At 38.4% G+C, this 20,628-nt stretch overlaps 1 protein-coding gene across 1 annotated transcript in view; it reads right to left on the bottom strand.

Moving 5' to 3' along the window:
- The window catches only part of eys (eyes shut homolog), a 255,068-nt gene that overhangs the window by 101,860 nt on the left and 132,580 nt on the right, over positions 1–20,628 (bottom strand). The window contains 7 exon segments of the mRNA XM_058384541.1: positions 1,900–1,902; positions 6,651–6,779; positions 7,707–7,831; positions 8,122–8,246; positions 11,770–11,969; positions 15,356–15,434; positions 16,376–16,547. Coding sequence (XP_058240524.1) covers positions 1,900–1,902; positions 6,651–6,779; positions 7,707–7,831; positions 8,122–8,246; positions 11,770–11,969; positions 15,356–15,434; positions 16,376–16,547 — 833 coding nt within the window.

Raw genomic sequence — 20,628 nt, 5'->3', positions numbered from 1 at the left:
GCCACGAGTTCCAGCTCTTACTAAAGATCAATCCACACAGAACAGAATGTTTCAAGGAAATCTATAAAAACTAGCATGTCCACACACACCTCTGAGGTGCTTCTACAAGCATGAGATATGAGCAATATAGGCAAGTAACATTACATTAAGGGACAGTGAAGAGACAGCCATGACATTAAAGTCTGAGCTTTGAAAGCCCCATCATTCACTGTAATGAGATACAGATTGAGGCGTTTGAAATCCTGTTGAATAATTCAAAGATAGTTATTCTACTAAAGTAATGAGCATTTTGTAACATGCCATCTGCACACATTACAACTTCATAATCTTAATTTAGTGTCATGTGGCCAGATTAAACAACTGTTTAATCTGGCCACATGACACTAAATTAACTGTAGCACATTATACCGCATTTTAATAAAATTGTACTGCATCAAGTGCTATTTTAAAAAACTGCCAAATAATGAGAATAGACAAATTTGCAAAGATTAATCTGCTAATTACAATTAATGACAATATAACAGACTCCTACACTACTTGATATTATTATATCATTGTGATATCATGTAAATAAACAATATTTACAATTAGATTAGAATTCAACATGCTGTCTAACCAATTATGTTTGCTAATACCAGGCTAGATTAGACCTGATTCTAGTAGCTGAGAAAAGAGGCTAATTCTAAGTTAAATATAGCTGTTAGCAAATTTGTAAAAACTTAACCAAAAGTTGTTGTTTTTTTTAATCAAACTAAACATAAATCGTAAGACAAGAGCAACAGGTAGGACTAAGACCACTTACATATGTATACAGCACAATCAACTCACAATATACCACAAATATGAAAGTATACATAGAAATACCTCTCCATGTTATATAGAGATTAAGATTTCTGAACAAATTAACTGTACAGAATATATTACAAATTGGCATTTTAATGCCAGTGCTGCCAATGCTGGTGAATACAGCATTTAAAACTGTACAGTAGACATGTGAGAAGAGCAGTTTTGATAGGGTGTATAAACAATATGTAAAGATATGCATTGTTGGTGCTGGGTATGCAAAATCATCATCTCCAGTGTCCACTTAATCCGCTAACCTCATTGTTGACTCATTGTAGAGTTAAATAGCAACGTGCTAAAAATGACTTCTTGTACTTTTCTCTGCTTAACTGAAGCTGTTGTGTTCTACATGAAAAGCAGCTCTGCTGTTTGGGCAGTATGGCATTTTGTCAGTATTTGCCATTGTCTATGATCCTAATCAATTTTTTCCACCATCCACCTTTCCGGCACTACCTCTGGGGTGTCCGGGTTTTTTTAGCTTTGCATTGCCATCTCCAATACTGATTACAGAAAAATAATATTGTATCTCCAACAATTTGTACACATGTATGTACATACTGTACTTATATTTCATACCGCACAGCTGTGGAGAATGATCTACCTGTACGCTTGTGGTTATGGTAACATGACAATAAAGTGATTCAATTTTGTAAATACAGACATTGTACTGAGGTAGAGCTAGAGGCACTCATTCTCAATTTTGACACTGCAGTCTGGTGGTTTATTAAAATGCAGATGCACACAGATATAGCACTAACTACACTCTGTTACAGCAGAATGTCACAGCAGTGACAGATTGGCTTGGTTATTGATAGATGTTTTTATATACCGATTAACCTGACTGGATGACATACTGAGCTCATTCTGTTGATATATAGAAGAATGAGAAATCTTCATTTGTCACTTCTTTTCTTTTTCAAATATGAAAACCTAGTCTTCCTTTTAAGATTGGGTAGAGCTCCTTTGTTTTGTATTGCAGTAGATCCTCATTGCTTAATCATTATTGGGCTGTCGTACAATACAAACACCATCAGAAGCCTGAAAGAAACACCTGACCCACTGCCGAGATGCAGATTCACAGCCAAGCTACACCTCATTAATACTGCTCATGAATATGCAACGATTCTGGAGACCTTAGCATGACACTGTGTTTCATGAATCCAGGGGCATGAAATAATGCACCTCAAGGCTATTAAAGCCACAGAACAATTAGGAGGCAACAGCACAAACATACTCAAACCATAAAGTCTGTTTATGACACAGTGTAATCTAATTATCAATATTTCAAAATGTCCAGAAGCAAATACAAAAGAAGGTTCTGGTAAGCTTGACTGCTGAAACAAATGGATTGATAATTGAAGTAGACCATCGTGGTTGTTTAGTATAAAACTGAGAACAGATGTACTCTCTCTCACTTCCTTCTCTCAGCTTACTGGATGTGTCACATCAGACCTCGTTGGAGGCAAGTGATTAGTAGGTTCTGTTTGTACTTTGGCGATCCTGTCAGGAAGAGCTCCTGTATTGTGGTTTATCTGTAAGCTGTTTTTGATTTTCTTCAGACTCCACAAAGTTTGAATATTATTGAATATTGTATAAGGATTTCTATTCAAGAGTTTTTTTTTTTTTTTTTGATGACAGAGCTTCTTAGAAAGGAGTTTTCAAACCCTTCCCCCCTCGACATAACCACTTTAGTGTGCTTCAAAAGTACCTCCTACCTTCCAAGTATGAATAGTGACACAGCCACCCTGGCCTCGATGCCATCAACAACCTGTATTTCAGCAGACTGTGATTTGAAAGATGAAGACGTGAGCTATCTATCTTTTCTCACTCGCTGAAATGGCTTTAGTGCCTGGCATGTTGAATTGGAGCTGAAGGCGATAGCACAAAGAGCAAGTGAAGGTTTTAACTGAGTGCCTTGTGAAACTATTCTTAGCTGCATCTAGGCTCTGGGTGTTTTTAGAGAGCGACCTAGATAGACACACTTAAGAGCCCTCGTTAGTTGTTTCTGCCATGGTGTTGGCATTTATCTCGTGCTAAAGTTGGCATTAATGGAGGATGTATGGGCATTCGTTTGTGCTGTTATTAATTACTGCACGCTAAATGACAAAAGTGGAAGATTAAACGCATGGAAAGGAGGCTGACCGCAGGGCTAATGAACTGAAGAGCACTGGGATAATAATGCAGCCCGGGCAACAGTCCTATGTTCTCTTGTTAGTAGCTGGACGATATGCTGTCCTCATTAAAGGAGACAAAACCTGTACTGTCCATGGTGCTAGCACTGCAGTTGGTGCTAATCCCTTGCCTGTGGTAGAGACTCAGCTGTGCTGCGTTGGGTATACAGGGTGGGAGAGGATGAAAGGAACACTCAGAGACAATAGCATGTAGCAGGTGCAGCAAGAAGAATCTCATTACAGACTCGCATCTTTAGGCTGCACAGTGCTAGAGCATGACAGCCTTAGCTACAATAAAAAAAAAAAGCCAGAGAAAGAAAGCATAGGTCGCTGCCTGGGAAAGTGGAGAAAGCTGCTATGAAGTGCCGTCTTCTGTCCTTCAAATGCAGCCGCATTTAAAAGGACACGTTCATTTCAGAATCCATTATTGATGATGGGTTTGGTTAGCTTGCCTCACATTTCTGTCAATAAACTTCCTTGAGCTTTATCAGGGACAAAATCGTGACCTCGATATCATGCAGTCCAGTCGAATGGAACTGCCATGGATGTCTGCTGGTAGAGAATGTGTGTGGACAGCTCAGCGTCCTCTGCATATTGACTTTTCCACATCCGTCATGCATTGATTTCTATCGAGAGCATATTCAGATAATGAAGCGCTCCCTTCCTCGGGGCACGGACTTCATTCTAATGCATGTTTATCTTTCACTGTTTGACGACATTTCATTTCAGTAGACGCAAGAAAACCCTTTACTCACATTGTTTACATTTCAGAGAATAATAATAATAAAAAGAAATGCCTTTATCTTCAGTTACTGCATGTCACTTGGTTGAAAATCTTCAGATTCATACAACAGAACACAGAGACCCAGCAAAAGCATACACACAAGCATATTCCCAGCACAAAGCAACATTTTTACCTTTAAAATCAGTGAGGCTATGTTCATAGTTATTTGCAAGTTCTGACTTTAAGGCTAAAGGTTTGTTTGTGTAAATGCCAGAAACCAATTAGCACATTTCAAAATAAATGTACAAACACATCTATGGTCCCAGTGAATATGCCCTGTAAATTAGTGAGATACAACCTCACAGTTATTTATTTTTAGTTAGTTTACAGGTCTGGTGTATAGACTGGTCACAGATGAAAATGCTTTGCAGTGACATACAGTATAAAAGAAGTATGAAGCTGAGATAAAGAAAATACTTTTAACACCTCAAATATATAGAAGGTAAGTATGACTGGAAATCTTTGTTGCTGTGTAATTATTTTTTTGGTATGATATAATGGTTTCTGGATAAAATGGACTCTTTTAGATATAATACACAATTTTGCTTTCATCCAGCTCCCAACATATCCAAAGCCCCTAGACAACAAAATTAAATAAATGTTTAAGATATTTGGTTTATTTTTATTCAGGGCCTTAGTACCTGTTTGGGAAACACTGCTTCGTGTTTGTTTAATTATTTATTGACGATGATCTGTTATACTAATGGATGGATGTTAATGATATGCTTAATAGGCTGTTAGCTGGGTCGCACAGTGGAGCAGTGAGTCACAGCTGCATGGTCACTGATTTGATCCTGAACTCGGGTTACTGTCTGTTGCATGTTCTCACCATGTCAGTATGGGTTTTCTTTGGTTTCTTGAGTTTCTTTCCACCTTTCAGATTCATGCCAATAAGTGAACTGGTTGTCATACAGTGCTCCTAGGTGTGTATAATTGTGTGAATGTGTGTGTGTGTGTGTGTGTGTGTATGTGGGGTGACATTAATTGGTGTCCATTGATGGTTTTGTGATCGTGATAAGGATGAACAGGAGTGAGTAAGGGGTTGTCAGTTTATTGTTGTAGCTAAATATCCTTTTAGATTTTTTTTTGCTGGTTGATAGTGTATGTATAACTAAATCGTATAAATATTTGGTGTCATCAGAAAACTCCAAAGTGATTGAAACAAGTTGCAATGACTCAGAGTCGAGGCCTTAAGCTATAATGCTCCATTAGCTTTTACAGATACCTAGACAACTAAATGGAATTGTTCAGTGTGCAGCAAAAGTTTAACCCATAAAAGAAGAGACTTCTGACATATGAAGCTTTAAAGGGAGAAATAAAAAAAAACACTGGAACCAATTAATCAAAACAATTAAAAGGATTAAAGGATTTGCTGTCTCAGAAGACAGCTTAATACACAGTCCATCAACTGTTACAAAAACCCCAACTAGAAACTCACCCTAACAAAGACTTAAGTCTTTGACAAATGGTGCTTTGCTTCCGCAGACTGTGGAATCTCTTTGATTCGGCTCATGTCAGCATGGAAAAATAATTACTTTTGTTCAGTGAAAACATGAAGGACACAGTTTTGGTTCATGGACCGAGGCAGAGAATACAATGAGGGAACAAGGAGTAGATAAAATGAATATAAATTGATATTTGATAAATACAGTCATGTTATTATAAGTCAAGAAGCTTAAAATTGAAACATTTGTACCTTCTTAGTGGATGAAATAAATCCAGTATAATAACCAGTACAGTTGAAGTATGGATGCCAATAAAAACCCAATATTGGAATTGGATTCTGTTAATTCCTCCGGTAAATAAAAATTATTAAATTCATTTTTTTTCCCCCTCTGACTCACAACAAACTGATAAAATAGATAAACAGCAAAACATAGAAATACAGCCACAGATAGTGATGAAAGGGTCAAAACATTTATTTTGGAAAAGAAGGAAGAATTTGTGAGGTAGATGATTATGCTTTCATGTGCTATCTGAATTCCCTCTTCTGATGTGATAATTATGAGTATGTCCTCACATGCTTTGTCGTCAGAAAGAACATGAAAGATGGACTCCAAGGTCATTCATTCATATTTCTGTTTTTAATTTTACTTTTAATCTGACATGATAACACATTACTCAGCCAGCTAGTTTGCTGATGATAATGGAATTTCGGTCAAGTACAGTGTACAGCGTTGTAAAAATGTACAAAAGAGCATAGAATGTTTGCTGATATACGGAAATTAACACGAACAAAACGGCAACCAATAACAGCTGCATTTAGAAAATGAAAAAAAATTACTACATTTGCATTACCACCCTTATCCGGGGCGACTTACAATTTATCTCCTTTTATACAACAGAGCAGTTGAGGATTAAGGACCTGCTCAGGGGCCCAGAGGAGGCAGTTTAGTGGACCTGTGATTTGAACTTACAACCTTCCAATCAGTAGTCCCACACCTTCACCACTAATCTACCACATACTAAAATCATTTAGCATAGAAACTCAACTTTTTTTCTGTTATGGTGAAAGTTTAGGACTCCTCCCACCTGGTAAACTTGCGCAACAAAATTATTCCACAATTTCCCAGTTGTAATTACGACTTGATAGGTCATTCGTATGCAATTTACCAGTAGTGAGAAACTACTGGTACTTCTGATAATTCCAACAGCATTTGATGTCAGCCACCAAGTTCAGCTAAAAGCTTTCTAATGCTACAGACTCTACAGGCTTACGTCCTGTTTGGCATCATCGCAATCACCTTTCATCAACATCTACAACCATTACTGGCAACACTGTACCAAAAAAGGCACAATAACACAGTAATCGTCTGCCTACCTGCTGCTTGTTCAGCGTGTGTGAGGAAAACAGCAGGTGCTGAGGTCACATTGGTCTCCACGGCAACACAGCTCACACTGTTGACGCCGTCCACGCAGGTGAAGCCATCGGGACACGGCCACAGCAAGCAGTCATTATAATTATACTCACAGTTTCTACCCTGTTGGGGGAAAAACTGCTATATCACAGTGTGGAAAGTGGAGAAAGAGATGTAGCCTGTGGTCGGTGTGAGAAACCATTTGAACAGCAATATTACTGGAAGAGAAGTGTTTTGTTAAGACCAAACACCAATACATATTATGGATCAATTGATTTTTCCAAGTACTCATTAATAATGATATGGAAATGAGAACCCCACTGATATTTTATTTAGCTCTATCGGAGTCAGTTGCCTCTGTTTACTGAATGATGTTTCAGCAAGCATGGGATAAAAATAAAGCTCACTGTCCTGTGAATTGCACTCTGATACGCAAATAATGCGTAGATTATGGTGAGCATGTATGAGCCTCAGTGCTTGCAGAACTGAAGTACTCTCTCTCTCTCTCATGTGAGACACTTTCCCTCCTCTCTCACTCCACGGCTCCACGTTCATTAATACCTCTGTGTGAGTGCAATTCATGCCACCTTTTGCAAATTTTTAATGACCACACTCACTACTCAGTAATTCTACTTTCTTTCTTCCAGGTCAGCTTCCCTCGCACTCTTTATTAAAGCTACTGTTGAAAACAATAAAGGTTTTTATCACACATCATCAATACTATGTATATACAGTATACTATATACTATGACAATAAACGGAGTGACAATAAAGTGTAAAAAAAGGTAGTTAAGGGTGTGATTAGTGGGGTCTGTGCTGACCCCAGTGTACATGGAAAACAGCTTCCTTTACTGTTGATTTGGTGTACGATGGAAATAAACAGCAAGCAATACTATATTAAAAAGCAAAAAACAAAAGCTGCAATAGAATAAAAAAAGCACTGCTTCTCTGGTCGTTCCATGCATGAGGAGGAAAAAGGAACACATAGAGGAAGAAGACGAGGAGGAAGAGGGAGAGGAGGAGGAGGAGGAGGAGGAGGAGGCAACCCACCACAAATCCCGGCTGACAGAAACAGGAGTAGCCGTGGCCCGGTTCGTTCTGGATGCACATCCCCTGGTTGCATGGCTGCGGCAGGCACTCATTAATGTCATCCTCACAGCGAAGGCCTGTCCAACCTGCCAGGAGTAAGGATTTAAAAAAAAAAAAAAAAAAACACACACACACACACATTGCAGATGGTAAGACTACACCAGTCAACTTCCCCCTCCCTCATCCTATCCTTCTTTTTAAAACTCAGAAGTGAATATCAATCGTGCTTTTCCACATTGATTTGCTTCAGCTCCTTTCACTGCTTTTGCTTTCGCACACACCCACAAAGTAGTTGGGAGAGAGGGGCTGAAAACATTTCAGTATTCTTGCAGGGTTGTGCGAGTTACTTGAATAGGAAATCAAGTAAGGAGCTCACCAGGTCGGCAGTGGCACTGGTACCCATTGATGAGGTCTTGGCAGATGCCGCCGTGTAAGCATGGCTTTGAGCAGCACTCGTTCACATCCAGCTCGCAGAAATCCCCAGCAAAGCCTGCTGGACATCTAAAACATAAAAAGATGACACCATTAAAACTGAAAAGGTGTGACATTTGAAAGCATGTTTTAAAGGAAAACATTGAAGCAAACATTCACAAAGAAAATGAGAACAAAAAAGAAACGTAAAGAAACATATGGCCATGTTAGCATGTGGAAAATGACTCTCACAGATGGCATACGAGCTGAGACCCTTCTCGTTAGTGACACGCTTGTCAGATAGCATTTGAATGCTAAGATATATCATGAGCTTAAGATCAGTCTCAGTTATGTAACTGTGTGTGGGGAATGTGTACGAGGCTCTATTATCATGTAGCACCTTAGCGAACAAAGTTTGTCCAAATTCTTTATGAAGTAATCAAACTGAATGAATTTCTTCTGAACTAATTAACATAAATTGTTCCAACTCATGATCTCCTGATGATATGCTGAACAACACTTTTCTCTTTTCCATATCCTAATATTTAAACAGTAGTTTAATAAACTTACTTTGCTTTGAAATAATGGCAGCTTGTGCCTCTGGCAAAAAAAACAAAACAAAAAAAACTCACTGCCATTTTAAGTTTTAAACATGATTTGAGCAAACATGATTTATGATGATGATCATCAACAACAACAACAAGAACAACAACAACAAAACCTGCAGATTTTTTCATGTTTGGCTACCCAAGCTTAGAGTATTTATTAAATTTGTTGTGCACATATTCGTTACACAAGTGCCAAAAAAACAATTTTGGCTGGTGGTAAAACTTAGATCTTCTATTAGAACTGGTGCTGTGCAATATATATTTGCATTTCTATATCTATTATACTAATATACACTACCAGTCAAAAGTTTGGACACACCTTTTAATGTTTTTTGTTTAGGGATTTATTTTCTACATTCTAGAACAATACTGGAGATTTCAAAACTATGAAATAACACACATGGATTTAAGTAATCCATATGGAATGACAACAAAAAACAGTCAGTTGTTATTTTAAGACACGAAGGTCAGGTGTTCTGGAATAGTTCTTGTAAGAACAGTATTGTCAAGTGCATTTGCAAAACCCATCAAGCACCATGATGAAACTGGCTCACATGAAGACCATCCCAGGAAAGCAAGACCAAAACTGACCTCTGCTGCAGAGGAGAAGTTCATTTAGAGTTACCAGCCTCAGAAATCACCAATTAACAGCACCTCAGATTAGAACCATTATGAAGGCTTTACAGAGCATCAGTAGCAGACATATCTCAATATCAACTGTTCAAACGACATTATTGTGTATTTCGGCCGCCTTCAGCATTGTTTTACAATGTAGAAAGAAATAAACATCAGGAAAGACCATGGGATCAGAAGGTGTGTCCAAACTTTTGACTGGTAGTGTATGAAAGAAAATGCATAATAATGCAGAATTTATTAGAGAACTTAATACATTCTTGGAGGCATCTGGATGCACGATGATCTCTAAAGTGCCAGAACACAAGCTTCAACATTCACTGTGCCACAGCATTGGAATTCATTTCTCCTCATCAAGACAAACTTAATCCCTAGATAGAAAAAAAATAGCTACTACAAAACTGCATCAAATTTAGGTGTCAGTATTTGACAGCAGTGCAAAACCTTTTTAGAGAACACACTTTCTGATGTGTGATCCAAACCACATTAACACTATTAAAGTTTGTCCAGTGCTACAATCAATCATATTTTTTTATTCGATTATTTTCATTTGTACAATGCAATAAAACACACACACACACACAGTATGCATGTGCAAAAAAGCCAAATATCTCTAGAAGTGATCAAATGTGATACCTTTTCTCAACTACCCTGAGGCCTTTGACAACAGTTGCTAGGTAGTCATAGCTAAAAGTAGCGATGCAAAAGTGTGCACAGAAAGTTGTGCAAGGACATGAAACCGAAACTCGGACAACTAACGTAACAGTGCTACTATAGGTTGTGTAATGGTAATCCAGTGGGAAACTGTGCATCACATACTGTATGTGTGCCTTCAAGCGTAAAAAATTGATGAATACTCCTACATGAGTTTGTAGGAAGTCAAAAATGTTTGAACTTTTGGGGATTTTAACAACAATTCAAGTCAAATGAGTCAATAATCAGATTAACACCATGTAACAAATTTTTACTTTTTTCTCGTTCCTGGGAAATAATTGTTATTTCCCCATTCTTTGTAATGAAGAGCAAAAAACATGAAAGTTTGGGTTAGTTTTGGGAAGGTTTTTTTTTTTTTTTTTTTTTTTTAGTAAAATGGGCTAACTTTGAGGTTTTCGTTCTCTTAAAAACCCAAACCCAAACTTCAAGGGGCTTAATGGCTATTTTATTAATCATTTTCTATCAAGAGTAATTGCAAAATGTCATTCACTACCCAGGAACAAAAACCGTGTTACATAGTGTAATAATTTCACATTTTCTATCCTTACGCTGTGTCCCAAATGACATAGTACACACTATGCACTATGTACTCTATTGTCTAGTGTATGAATTTTTAAAGGGTAGTCTTTTTTTTTGTTACAAACTGGAAGCCATTTTTCTGTCGAGGGCCATTGACATCAACTGCACATAAAGCGGCGCTACAAGCTTTAACAGAATACAATCAATTTAAAAATGTTGAAAAATAAATGTGGACTAATTTAAAAGTCGTTTCTAAGCTGTCTTGTCCACTAGTGTCATTAGCTAGCGTAAAATTTCTCATGTTTTTCATCCAGTGTCAGAAACTGCTAGGCCCACCCCTCTTTTGCGACGTAAGCAATGTGAGCGCATGAAGTATCCAACATTCCACTCTTCAGCTAAATAAAGGCATGATGTGCGAATATCTGAAGTGCACTACTTGTTGCTGGAATTTTCAGTGGGAACACGCTACTCAAGCTATTTATATAACAACATGGCATGTTGTAGTTCCTGAGGTGTTGCACAAACCAAAAGGTCCAATCAAAATCTGATTGCTCATCTATTATCTGATCCAACTTGTGATAGCAACCAAATGAGGGCTGTAATACAATCAGAGCACAAGCCATTACCCTGCGTGCCATTTCAAATGAAAGTAAATACCAAGAATGACAGAGAGGATTTGGTTTCAATTTAAGGCAAATCAATCCACTGAGGCCTCATTTGGACAGACAAGCAACCCCCTGTCTGCTGTCTGTTAGTGGATCTGTTTTCCTTATAGAGCAGAAATTGGAAAATAGTGTTTGGATAATTTGTAGGTCTGGACTCAGGGTGGAGTAAATCAGTCCTTAAGGATAGTGTGTTATGTATAAAAGGTCATAATGAGCGAGGATGGGGTTTTACAATGCACACACCGTAGTCTCATTTTACTCAGACAATTATACGGCAGCAGCTGCTTCATGATCATCGCTCTGACAACCTAGCAGACCTTTAATTGGAGAGAAAACAGACTGGTATATGCTCTCCTCCATAAGGACCAAAATTAAGCTGTGATTGAATATGAGTGGGGCTGAAACCGTATGTAACCTGTGACATTAGGTAGAGAAATTACGCTCTTGTATAAAGCAGTGATTTGAAGGCCTCACCTGCATGTAAAACTGTATCCAGGGCCATCCAGACAAGTTCCACCATTAAAACAGTGAGAGAAATTCTCAGACATATCCAGGCACGCATCCAAGTCGACTTCACATTGTGTCCCGCTGTAGCCTTTGGTGCATATGCAGGCAAATTTGTCCACGAGGTCCACGCAGAAGCCAGCATTCAAACAAGGCCGGGAGGCACATTCCTGAAAAACAGTGGACATATGATAAGAATTGAGACTCTGTAATTATAGTGTCCCATTTGATGTGAGCTATTTACATGCTAATGGTTATATTGTGACACCAAATATAGCCCAAAAACGGCTTTAAAATTGTATGTTTTGACCTTACTAATGTCCCATGAACTGATATCTGATATCTAAAGAATAAACATTGTTGTTTGAAAACAATCAGTGAGCTACCATCCTGATGATTGTCCATTTTAGTCACAGCAATTTTGATATCACAACAATTCATTCCTGTTATCACTTACAGCAGCTAGAAACAGTTGCTCCCTCACCAGTCTCTTTTGTTCTCTCTTTCTTATGTTACTCATATATTGCAAACAGAAATCTTTCCTGCAGCATCAACATTTCTATACTGTTACAAAACACTGACACTGGAGACTCCTTCCATAAGGGACAAATGTTAAATGAAGGTCTCCTTTCACAAAGCTTCACCATCACTTTTTAGATGGTTACATAACAACAATGTTTTCAATCATTTTTGTTAGTCTTCTGAAACACTTGTAACAGATGAAGAGTTAGCTGCTGGAATAGAAGTGAAAATGTATTAGAATGAATGTATTAATATACATCTGTGATTTGAATTACAGCTCTTATAGTTAACCTCTGAACAATCTGAACTGACAATTTAACAGTGCTTTGGAAAACTGTGTAATTCCATGTTTTAAAGAAGTTAGCATTAAAACTAGCATAGGAATTTTTAAAATTCAATAAGCATTGAAGATGTACAACTATATACTGACAGCATACTTACTGTTTGCTAACAGTATGAGTGCTAGTTGTACTTATCACTTATGTCACTTACAGTCATCAGATCGCTTAAATGCAAAAAATACCTTTCTGAAAAATTTGTGCTTTTCCAATTGACTTCATTACTCTGACAACTCCCTGTGATTTAGAGCAGCTGGATTCAATCGCTGCCTCAATTCTAATTAATTTCCCAATATACTAATGAATTAATGGTGGAAAATTCAAAGCTTAGGGGAAGTACAAGCTATAGAAAGAATTATTAGAGGCAGAAGGCAACAGCTAATGATTTATTCCTCAGCAAGCTCCTACAGCCCTCTCAAGAAGCCTATTGTTTAATCTCAAGGGTATATTTAAGCCTGTGGTTAGCTTTAAAATCAATTAGGCATTAAAGTGATCACTTTCTTTCTAATCAGCCATTTGTACTGTGCTTTCATGATGCCTCGGTTCCCAATGCTCATTATGAAGGAAAGTCAATATGGTCTAAAGCTGAAGATGTGTCAAAGAAAGTGAATCGTTATATAAGTCTATATATATTTATGTTTTTGATATATGGTCATTGATAGTAATGAATAATTACATTGTGATACAACATCGACAGTGTTACGATTAGAAAGGTCTTTTTTCTCCAAGCCAACTAGTATTTGTGTAATAATGTGTGTGCCGATAGTGTGAAAGGAAGCTATTCAACAGAAAAGGGCAACTAAGTTTTAACAAAACACGACAGCCATTACCTGTGTTCGCAGTCTGTTACGCAGTGGGTCTACTGCTAAATGACATCTTGTGCAAAAGGGCAAGAGCTGATCTCTTTTTCTTGTCTCAAGAGGTAATGCTGTTCAAATTCAGTTAAGCCTGAGATATGTTTGACCTTCTCATCTTTCTTGTTATTGGGTGTCTAAATCAGAAAACTAGGCCAGATATAAGGCTCGGCATCCTCTCTCTCTCGCTTTCTCGCCCTCCCTCCCTCCCTCCCTCCCTCCTGCCCTCACCCTCTCTTCCTCCCTCCCTCCTTTACAATAAGTTGTACTTTTGTGAAACTTTTTGAGCCATTACTCCTTCAGCAGTTTGAGTAATAACGGTGAGTACTGTCATTTCCTTAAATTTGATCTAATTCTCAGTGATGATATACATTACCAAATTTAGGAAATGGTCTGCTATGTTGAAATCATCAACAATCATTATGGTATAACTGTTCCTAGTGGCTTTGAAAGGTGTTCGGTTGCATTGACCTGTCGCAACAGCAATTGGAATCGAAGGGAATTGAACCTGTCTGGTTGCAGTGACAAACAGCTTTTCATTGACTGCCATGAGCTCAAATGTCTGCCCAATGATTCTAGCCTCAATCTGAGGTTATACAGAGACCTCAAAAAGAATGGGAATGACAAGGCCAATTCTTTTTGTTTGTTATACAGTGAAGACATTTGGGTTTGTGATCATTTGTAGACAAAATTCAGCTTTCTGATATTTACATCTAGATGTGTTAAACAAATTAGAACACCTTCAGTGGCAGACCACACAATTTATAGGGAAGCAAAAATGTAAGAACATATAGTCTTAAATGAAATGAAAGTAAATTACACATAATATTTGGTTCCATATCCCTTGCTTGCAATTACTGCATCTAACTGGAGACACACTGATATTATCACACTTGCATTCTTTTTTTGTTTCTTTTCCAGGCTTTTAACATAGCTTTTTTTTTTTAGTTGTTGTTTGTTTTGTCCTAGTTGGAATGTGCTGTGGGTCATGATGCTCATGCTGCAGGATGAAGTGTTTCCCAATTAGACTGGATTTCTCTGTAAATTGGCAAACGGAATGTTTCTGTTTCCTGTCATCAATAAAGATTAGTGAGCCTGTTCCAGAAGCAGCCATGCAAGACCAAGCCATGACACTACCTCCACCATGACTGACCCCTGAGCTTGTATGTTTTGGATCATGAGCAGATCCTTTCTTTTGTGGCTTATCACTTCATTTCTTTGCAAATTCCTATCTGGCTTTCTAATTTCAGCTTTTTGCTGATAAGGTGACAAGCATTTATATTGCAGATATATTACATCATTACTTCATGGTCTTTATATTTTCTGCTCTTAAAGGCTTCTTTGAATGGTGGATTGTGATACCTTCATCTCTGTCCTGTAAAGGTTTTCGTTGTGTTTTTTTTTTCTCTCACAATGTTTCTATCATTAACTGCTGTTGTTTTCTTTGTCTGACCTGTTTAAGGTCTGGTTATTAGTACACCAGTGGTTTCTTCCTCAGGATATTACAAATTGTTCTATTGGTTATGCCAAATGCTTTTGCATTGGCTTTGATCAAGTTTGCTAATACTTTTCTCAGCTTCAAAATGACTTGCTTTTCTCTTAAAGGTCTTTATGTTAGTTTATCTTTTTTAACAATAAATGCCGCCTTCACAAGCGAAACCCAGAACAAGAAACACCTGCCAGACTCATATTCTAATATTTCAGTTGGTTTAACATCTTTAGTGCATAGCAAAAACAAAAGAATTGACCCCTCCAATACTTTAAGATGAAAACTTAAATAAACTATTAATATATGTACTGAAAATCTCATAGACACTATCCTACCGCTCTGTGTATGCTTACGTCCATATTAGTCTCACATCTGCGGCCACTCCATCCATTTTCACATTGACAGTCATATGCGTCGATGCCGTCTGAACAGCTGGCATGAAAAAAGGCTTAGTTAATGCTCTATGACAAGTGCAAACTCCATCTTTATGAGCAATGATTTATTAGGCACTATTGTGCACACAGATGAAGCCACCCACCCAGTGCCAACACGCTTTCACAAATTCTACCTGCTAGCAATTGATGATGTTTTATACATGTAGAATTTGTTAAAGTGTGTGCTATTCACAAACATAGTAAACAAATCAATAATGCACCATTTGGAATACTATACTTACAAGGTATATACAGAATTATACAAGATAAATTATATAAGACACTTTGTAGCATTAGAGTATATGAGCCATATTGATATTACAGTCTCAAGCAACTTCTGTATGGGCTTTTAAATCTGAGTAGAATTGTATCTCTGGACTCAGTCTGACCAATCCAATCAGATTTAACATGTTCCTTTTATTTGATGCTTTTACCACACCAGACATTCATGTAAAACAAACAAACAAACAAACAAAAAACAGATATGTGAAACAGAAACAGTTCTTCTGCTGCCTACACATATGACTTCAGAAGCATGAATGTAGATGGTCTTACTTTCTAAATAAATAAATAAATAAATAAATAAATTCCACCTAAATCATTATCTTTGATAAAAAAATGGTATTCAAATTAAAAAAATGTAAAACAATTAAAATTGGAATGCAATTTTAAAAGGAATTCAATTAACATGTAAAAGGCTTTGACGCAAGGCTTTTACCCAACTCATATAAATGAAATTTGGCACAATTTGAATTTGACTCATAGATGCTCACTGTTTGAAAAGTTCAAGCAGAATAACAATCTACTGTTGATACTGAGCTGAGAAAACTCAAAGCTTAAAATTTAAAGGTGCCTTCACTTTTGATGATCTTGTGATGCCCAATGACAAAGCACTTCAATGCTGAGAATTCTGAATATATGTCATTAAGGCTCACATACCTGCCATGAACACAGGGGTCTGAGGCACATTCGTCAATGTTGCTCACACAGTCAGAGCCAGTAAAGCCACTGGAACAGAGGCAGTGGTAGCCACCGAGGCCATCAACACAACTCCCACCATTTTGGCACGGATTCGAGGTGCACTCATCCACGTTCAGCTCACACCGTGTGCCTTTGTGCAATCAGTTAATATAATTAATAAATCATTCAGTCATGCATTCATTCATTAGGTCATTAATTCAACCAATAATTTGTTCTGTTATTCAGGCCTTATTCGTCTTTTTGGTCCAATTCTCTTGCAATATTTTGGCATACGCTCCTGCTTTGGCAGGATACACACACCCATGCTCACAGACAATGCAGTGATCCTAAGAACCTAATAGTTTTATTACTTTAAAACACAGAGAACCACATTCAGTATTTTTGATAAACTAAGCTTAGTAACAAATCCAATGTCAAAATCAGTGTGATGAGTATTAGAAATAGTAATTTATTTGCAATTCCTCCAGTGAGCTAAATGAATTTCCATCCTATTTTCCCCACTGTGCTTTACTATTTCTGAGCATGTGTTTACATGGCATGAGAGGTAATGATATAGGAATGAGCTACCAATATAACATATATAATTAACATTTTGTAATTACAATGTTTCTTCTGATTTCTTGTACACATAAGATGTTAATGTTCTATCTACTGGCATGGTAGTTAATTCATAATTAATTTATTTTTGCTCAGTTAACTGCCTACACACCCAATGAGGGTGAGCTACATTATTGATCGAGTAATAATTATTCCAACCCTGAAACCAAGTGTTTCCCCAATATGATTTTTTGTGCACTGATATTTACATTAAATGGTCCATTAATTGCAGCAAAGTAACAGCTGAAAGATGCTGAAAGAAAATATGTATAAACCAGACATGAATTAATTAAAAAAAATTAATGTTAGTAAGAATATATAAGCTTTTAAGGATTTCCTTGCAAGGGTCTCTAAATGGCTAAAAGTTCTAGTTCCCTTTGAGGGAATTCAATGCTGCGTCATGGCTTTTAGCTATGGGAATGCTTCCTCCAGACTGGTGTCTGAATCATGTTTGGAAACAAGTGAGGTCAGATGAAGGCACATCAGCAGACCATAAAAGGTCACAGAACCCACAAATTCTTTGTCATCAGGAAGCTGTTTGTCTGTTTGTATTTATTGTCTGACTATTTTGTGAATTTATTTTTTGTGATTAGTTGCAAAAATTTCTAGCAAACAGTTTAGAAGATATGTGCCATTCTGTCCCCGCTTTTTTATGGTGGATGACTCACACGATCTTTGTGTTGTTTGTTTGGGAGTGAAGTACACTCGGTCAGTCCTTGAGGGGGCTGAATGTGTTCATTGCGAGCATTTCTCAATGAAAAAAGCTCTGTTCCTGCCTGGCTCTTTCAAAAATTTAAAGTGAATCAGACATCTGCACCTCATGGCTCAAGTCCTGCATCTGCTGAAGTGGTGTAGTGGCTCCAATCATTGGGTTTTCAGGGTAAGGTTTGGAGGGTCTGGTGTTCTCCTATCTCTCAACCTCTCCTCCAACTCAGAGTGTCCTGTTCTGGATTAAGAAGCTCACTCCGTGATCTCTTCTGATACAAACAAGGACCCAATGCTGTCTAGCCTCTAGCTCTTAGAAGTTAGATGTGGGCATGTATGCGGGTGCATTGGTATAGAGCAGCTAGCTCAATCCGTCACATTCGAGGATCTAAGCACCTTTGCTGTGGCAAAGCTTAATTTAGCTAAACAAGCAGGAAGCGGTCATCTGTTCTTAGCTAGATGACTGCTTCCTCACCTCTGGCTGGGCTCCACGTTCCCTGAGCTCCACACTGAGGTGTTGAGAACTTGGAGGAATCTGTACTCAGCTCACATGCACACCCTGGCAACATCAAACTATTTGACAGTCATGAGCATTGGTATGGGACAATGCCGAGGGTTGTCATGGAAGAAACTCACCTTACAGTCCAAGCCATGCAGATTTAGCCCTACATGCATATGGCGTGCACTACTTGCCATTCCAGGGCTGCTATGGTTGTCATGAAGAGGTATCTGTGGCTTAACCTAATGGGGATAAATGAGAAGGGCAAAGCTTTCCCTCTGGACTCCAATTTCACCTCCTGGCCTGATTAGTGATGCAATAAACACCATCATTGACTAATCAGGAAGCTAAGCAGAAGTTGTCGGCATTCAAGGATCTGATCCCTCGCCATCAGCTGTTGCTGGAATAGGGCCTAGCTCCCATATGGAGGAGAAGAAGGCCAGTATGGCTGGTCACGTCCACCGCTCAGAATGATGGGAGTTGGGCAGCATGCCCAAATTCAGCCATTTAATGAGAGGTTTGATCTGGGAACCATGATCTCCTTGAAGGCAGTTAAAAAGAAGACCAGACACTTGCGAGCACAGGTCTCTGAGAGCAGGCGTCCTAAGTGTTTGTCCGAGTACACTAGTACATTGTGTATCCGAGCTCCCTTGAGGCCCTCAAGAAATGTTTTTATCAACCCAGCCACCTCTGGTGATTCGTGAAGCAGAAATAAGTGGCGGTTTATCTCTGCCATCTTTGCTTACTAGACATTTCTTTCCTAGACCTGTTTTGTTGAGTTCTGCCAGTGTCCTGATTCAGTGCCTTGAACAGGCCAATCCTATCAAAAAACTATACCTCTTTCAGATCATTTGGCAGCGTGGCAACTACTGTTAAATGTATCTCAGTGGGGTTCTGAATTCCATGAAGAAAGGTTACAGAATTCGGTTCACCTCTCGTCCTCCACAGTTCAATTGTGTACTGCTCAGTGTAGTAGACAAAGAACAAGATTCTTTTAAAAACAGGCAATTCAGTCTCACTTGGGCAAAGGGGCCATAAAAAAAGTTAGTCCCCAAAAGGAATGGGGAGCTGTGTCCAATTTTTGATCTGCACAACATGAACCATACTCTGTGGACATAGAGGTTCAACATGCTAATGGTGAAACTCATGATTTATCTGAAGGACACAAACTTTCAAGTTGAGATTCTGCCAGAACAAAAGAAGTTTCTCATGTTCGCTTTTGGGGGATTTTACCAATATCAAGTGCTTCATTTTGGACAAGACTTATCTTATTTCAAAACTCTTTCAGCTGGAGATTTTGAAACTTTGGGTCTGGCCCCTGAGGGGCACCAACTCATAGTTTCTGGTCTCCCAACCAAGGTTGTGAGATTCCTCCATGAGGAAAATGTATGGCCTTAAATTACATCTTTTGAACCCCAACCACTGCTTGGTTGGTGCAGTGATGTAGCTCCTCTCGGCAGGGTTAGCCCCTGCTACCCTTAAGGTATATCTGGCCGCTAATTATTCTAGCCATGTGCCCACTGTTGACACTACTGTGGGGAGGCTTCCCATGGTTTCTTGCTCTTTGTGCAGCACCAGGTGGCTGAGGCCAATATGCAACCTGCAAGTTCTTTACTCTGTCTCATGTTTAATCAAAGCAAAAAAAGGCTTCAACTTCTATGTCCAGTGTGGGCTCTTAGGATCTATGTCCACCACTAAGACCAGTGGCATAAATCATCCCAACTTTTGGTCTGCTTTGGTGGTTTCAACAAAACTAATGTGGTTACCAAGCAATGCCTTTCTCATTGGGTTACAAATGTTATCACTCTGTGATATGAGGTGCGTGGAATAGCTTAGTCTCTAGGAGTCAAGGTCTCCTCCATATATTCCAGGGCTCCCGCCCTGGGCATGCCCTTGGCAGGCTCTTCCTCTTTGCACATATACATCAGGTTTTACAGTTTGGACATGGACTCAATCCCAGGACTGTTCGCACCCAGCAACTGTCTGTGCCAGTGCACACAGCCTTGTTGTTCAGTCATTCTTCCTTAATGTGGTGGTGTTTGTACTGACATTCCCATAGCATCAAGGCATGATGCAGTGTTGAGTTCCCTCGAAAAGGACCCATGAAACAGACTCTTGTTCCCTTTCTTAGAGAACTGAGTTACAAAAGTAACCTGTGATGTTTTCAAAAATAATCCTGTCTGGACTTTTTCTAAAACTCTTGTAAAGTTCTAACTAGAACTCCTAAACCCAAAGCCATACACTAAATACTCTTAACTATCTGAGCTTTAAACTGTAAAGTGCTATAAAGCCTATACTTACCACAATAACTTAATAACAAAATGAATCATTTATGCCACACTGGATCTAGTTTGAGTCAAAGAGATTACAGTATTATTATGCAGTATGACATTCTTTATGTAGTATTATA

This window comes from Hemibagrus wyckioides, linkage group LG29 (genome assembly GCF_019097595.1).
Source record: "Hemibagrus wyckioides isolate EC202008001 linkage group LG29, SWU_Hwy_1.0, whole genome shotgun sequence".
NCBI lineage: Eukaryota > Metazoa > Chordata > Actinopteri > Siluriformes > Bagridae > Hemibagrus > Hemibagrus wyckioides.
Note: the sequence above shows the minus strand (reverse complement) of the source record. Positions and strands in the feature narration are given on the sequence as shown.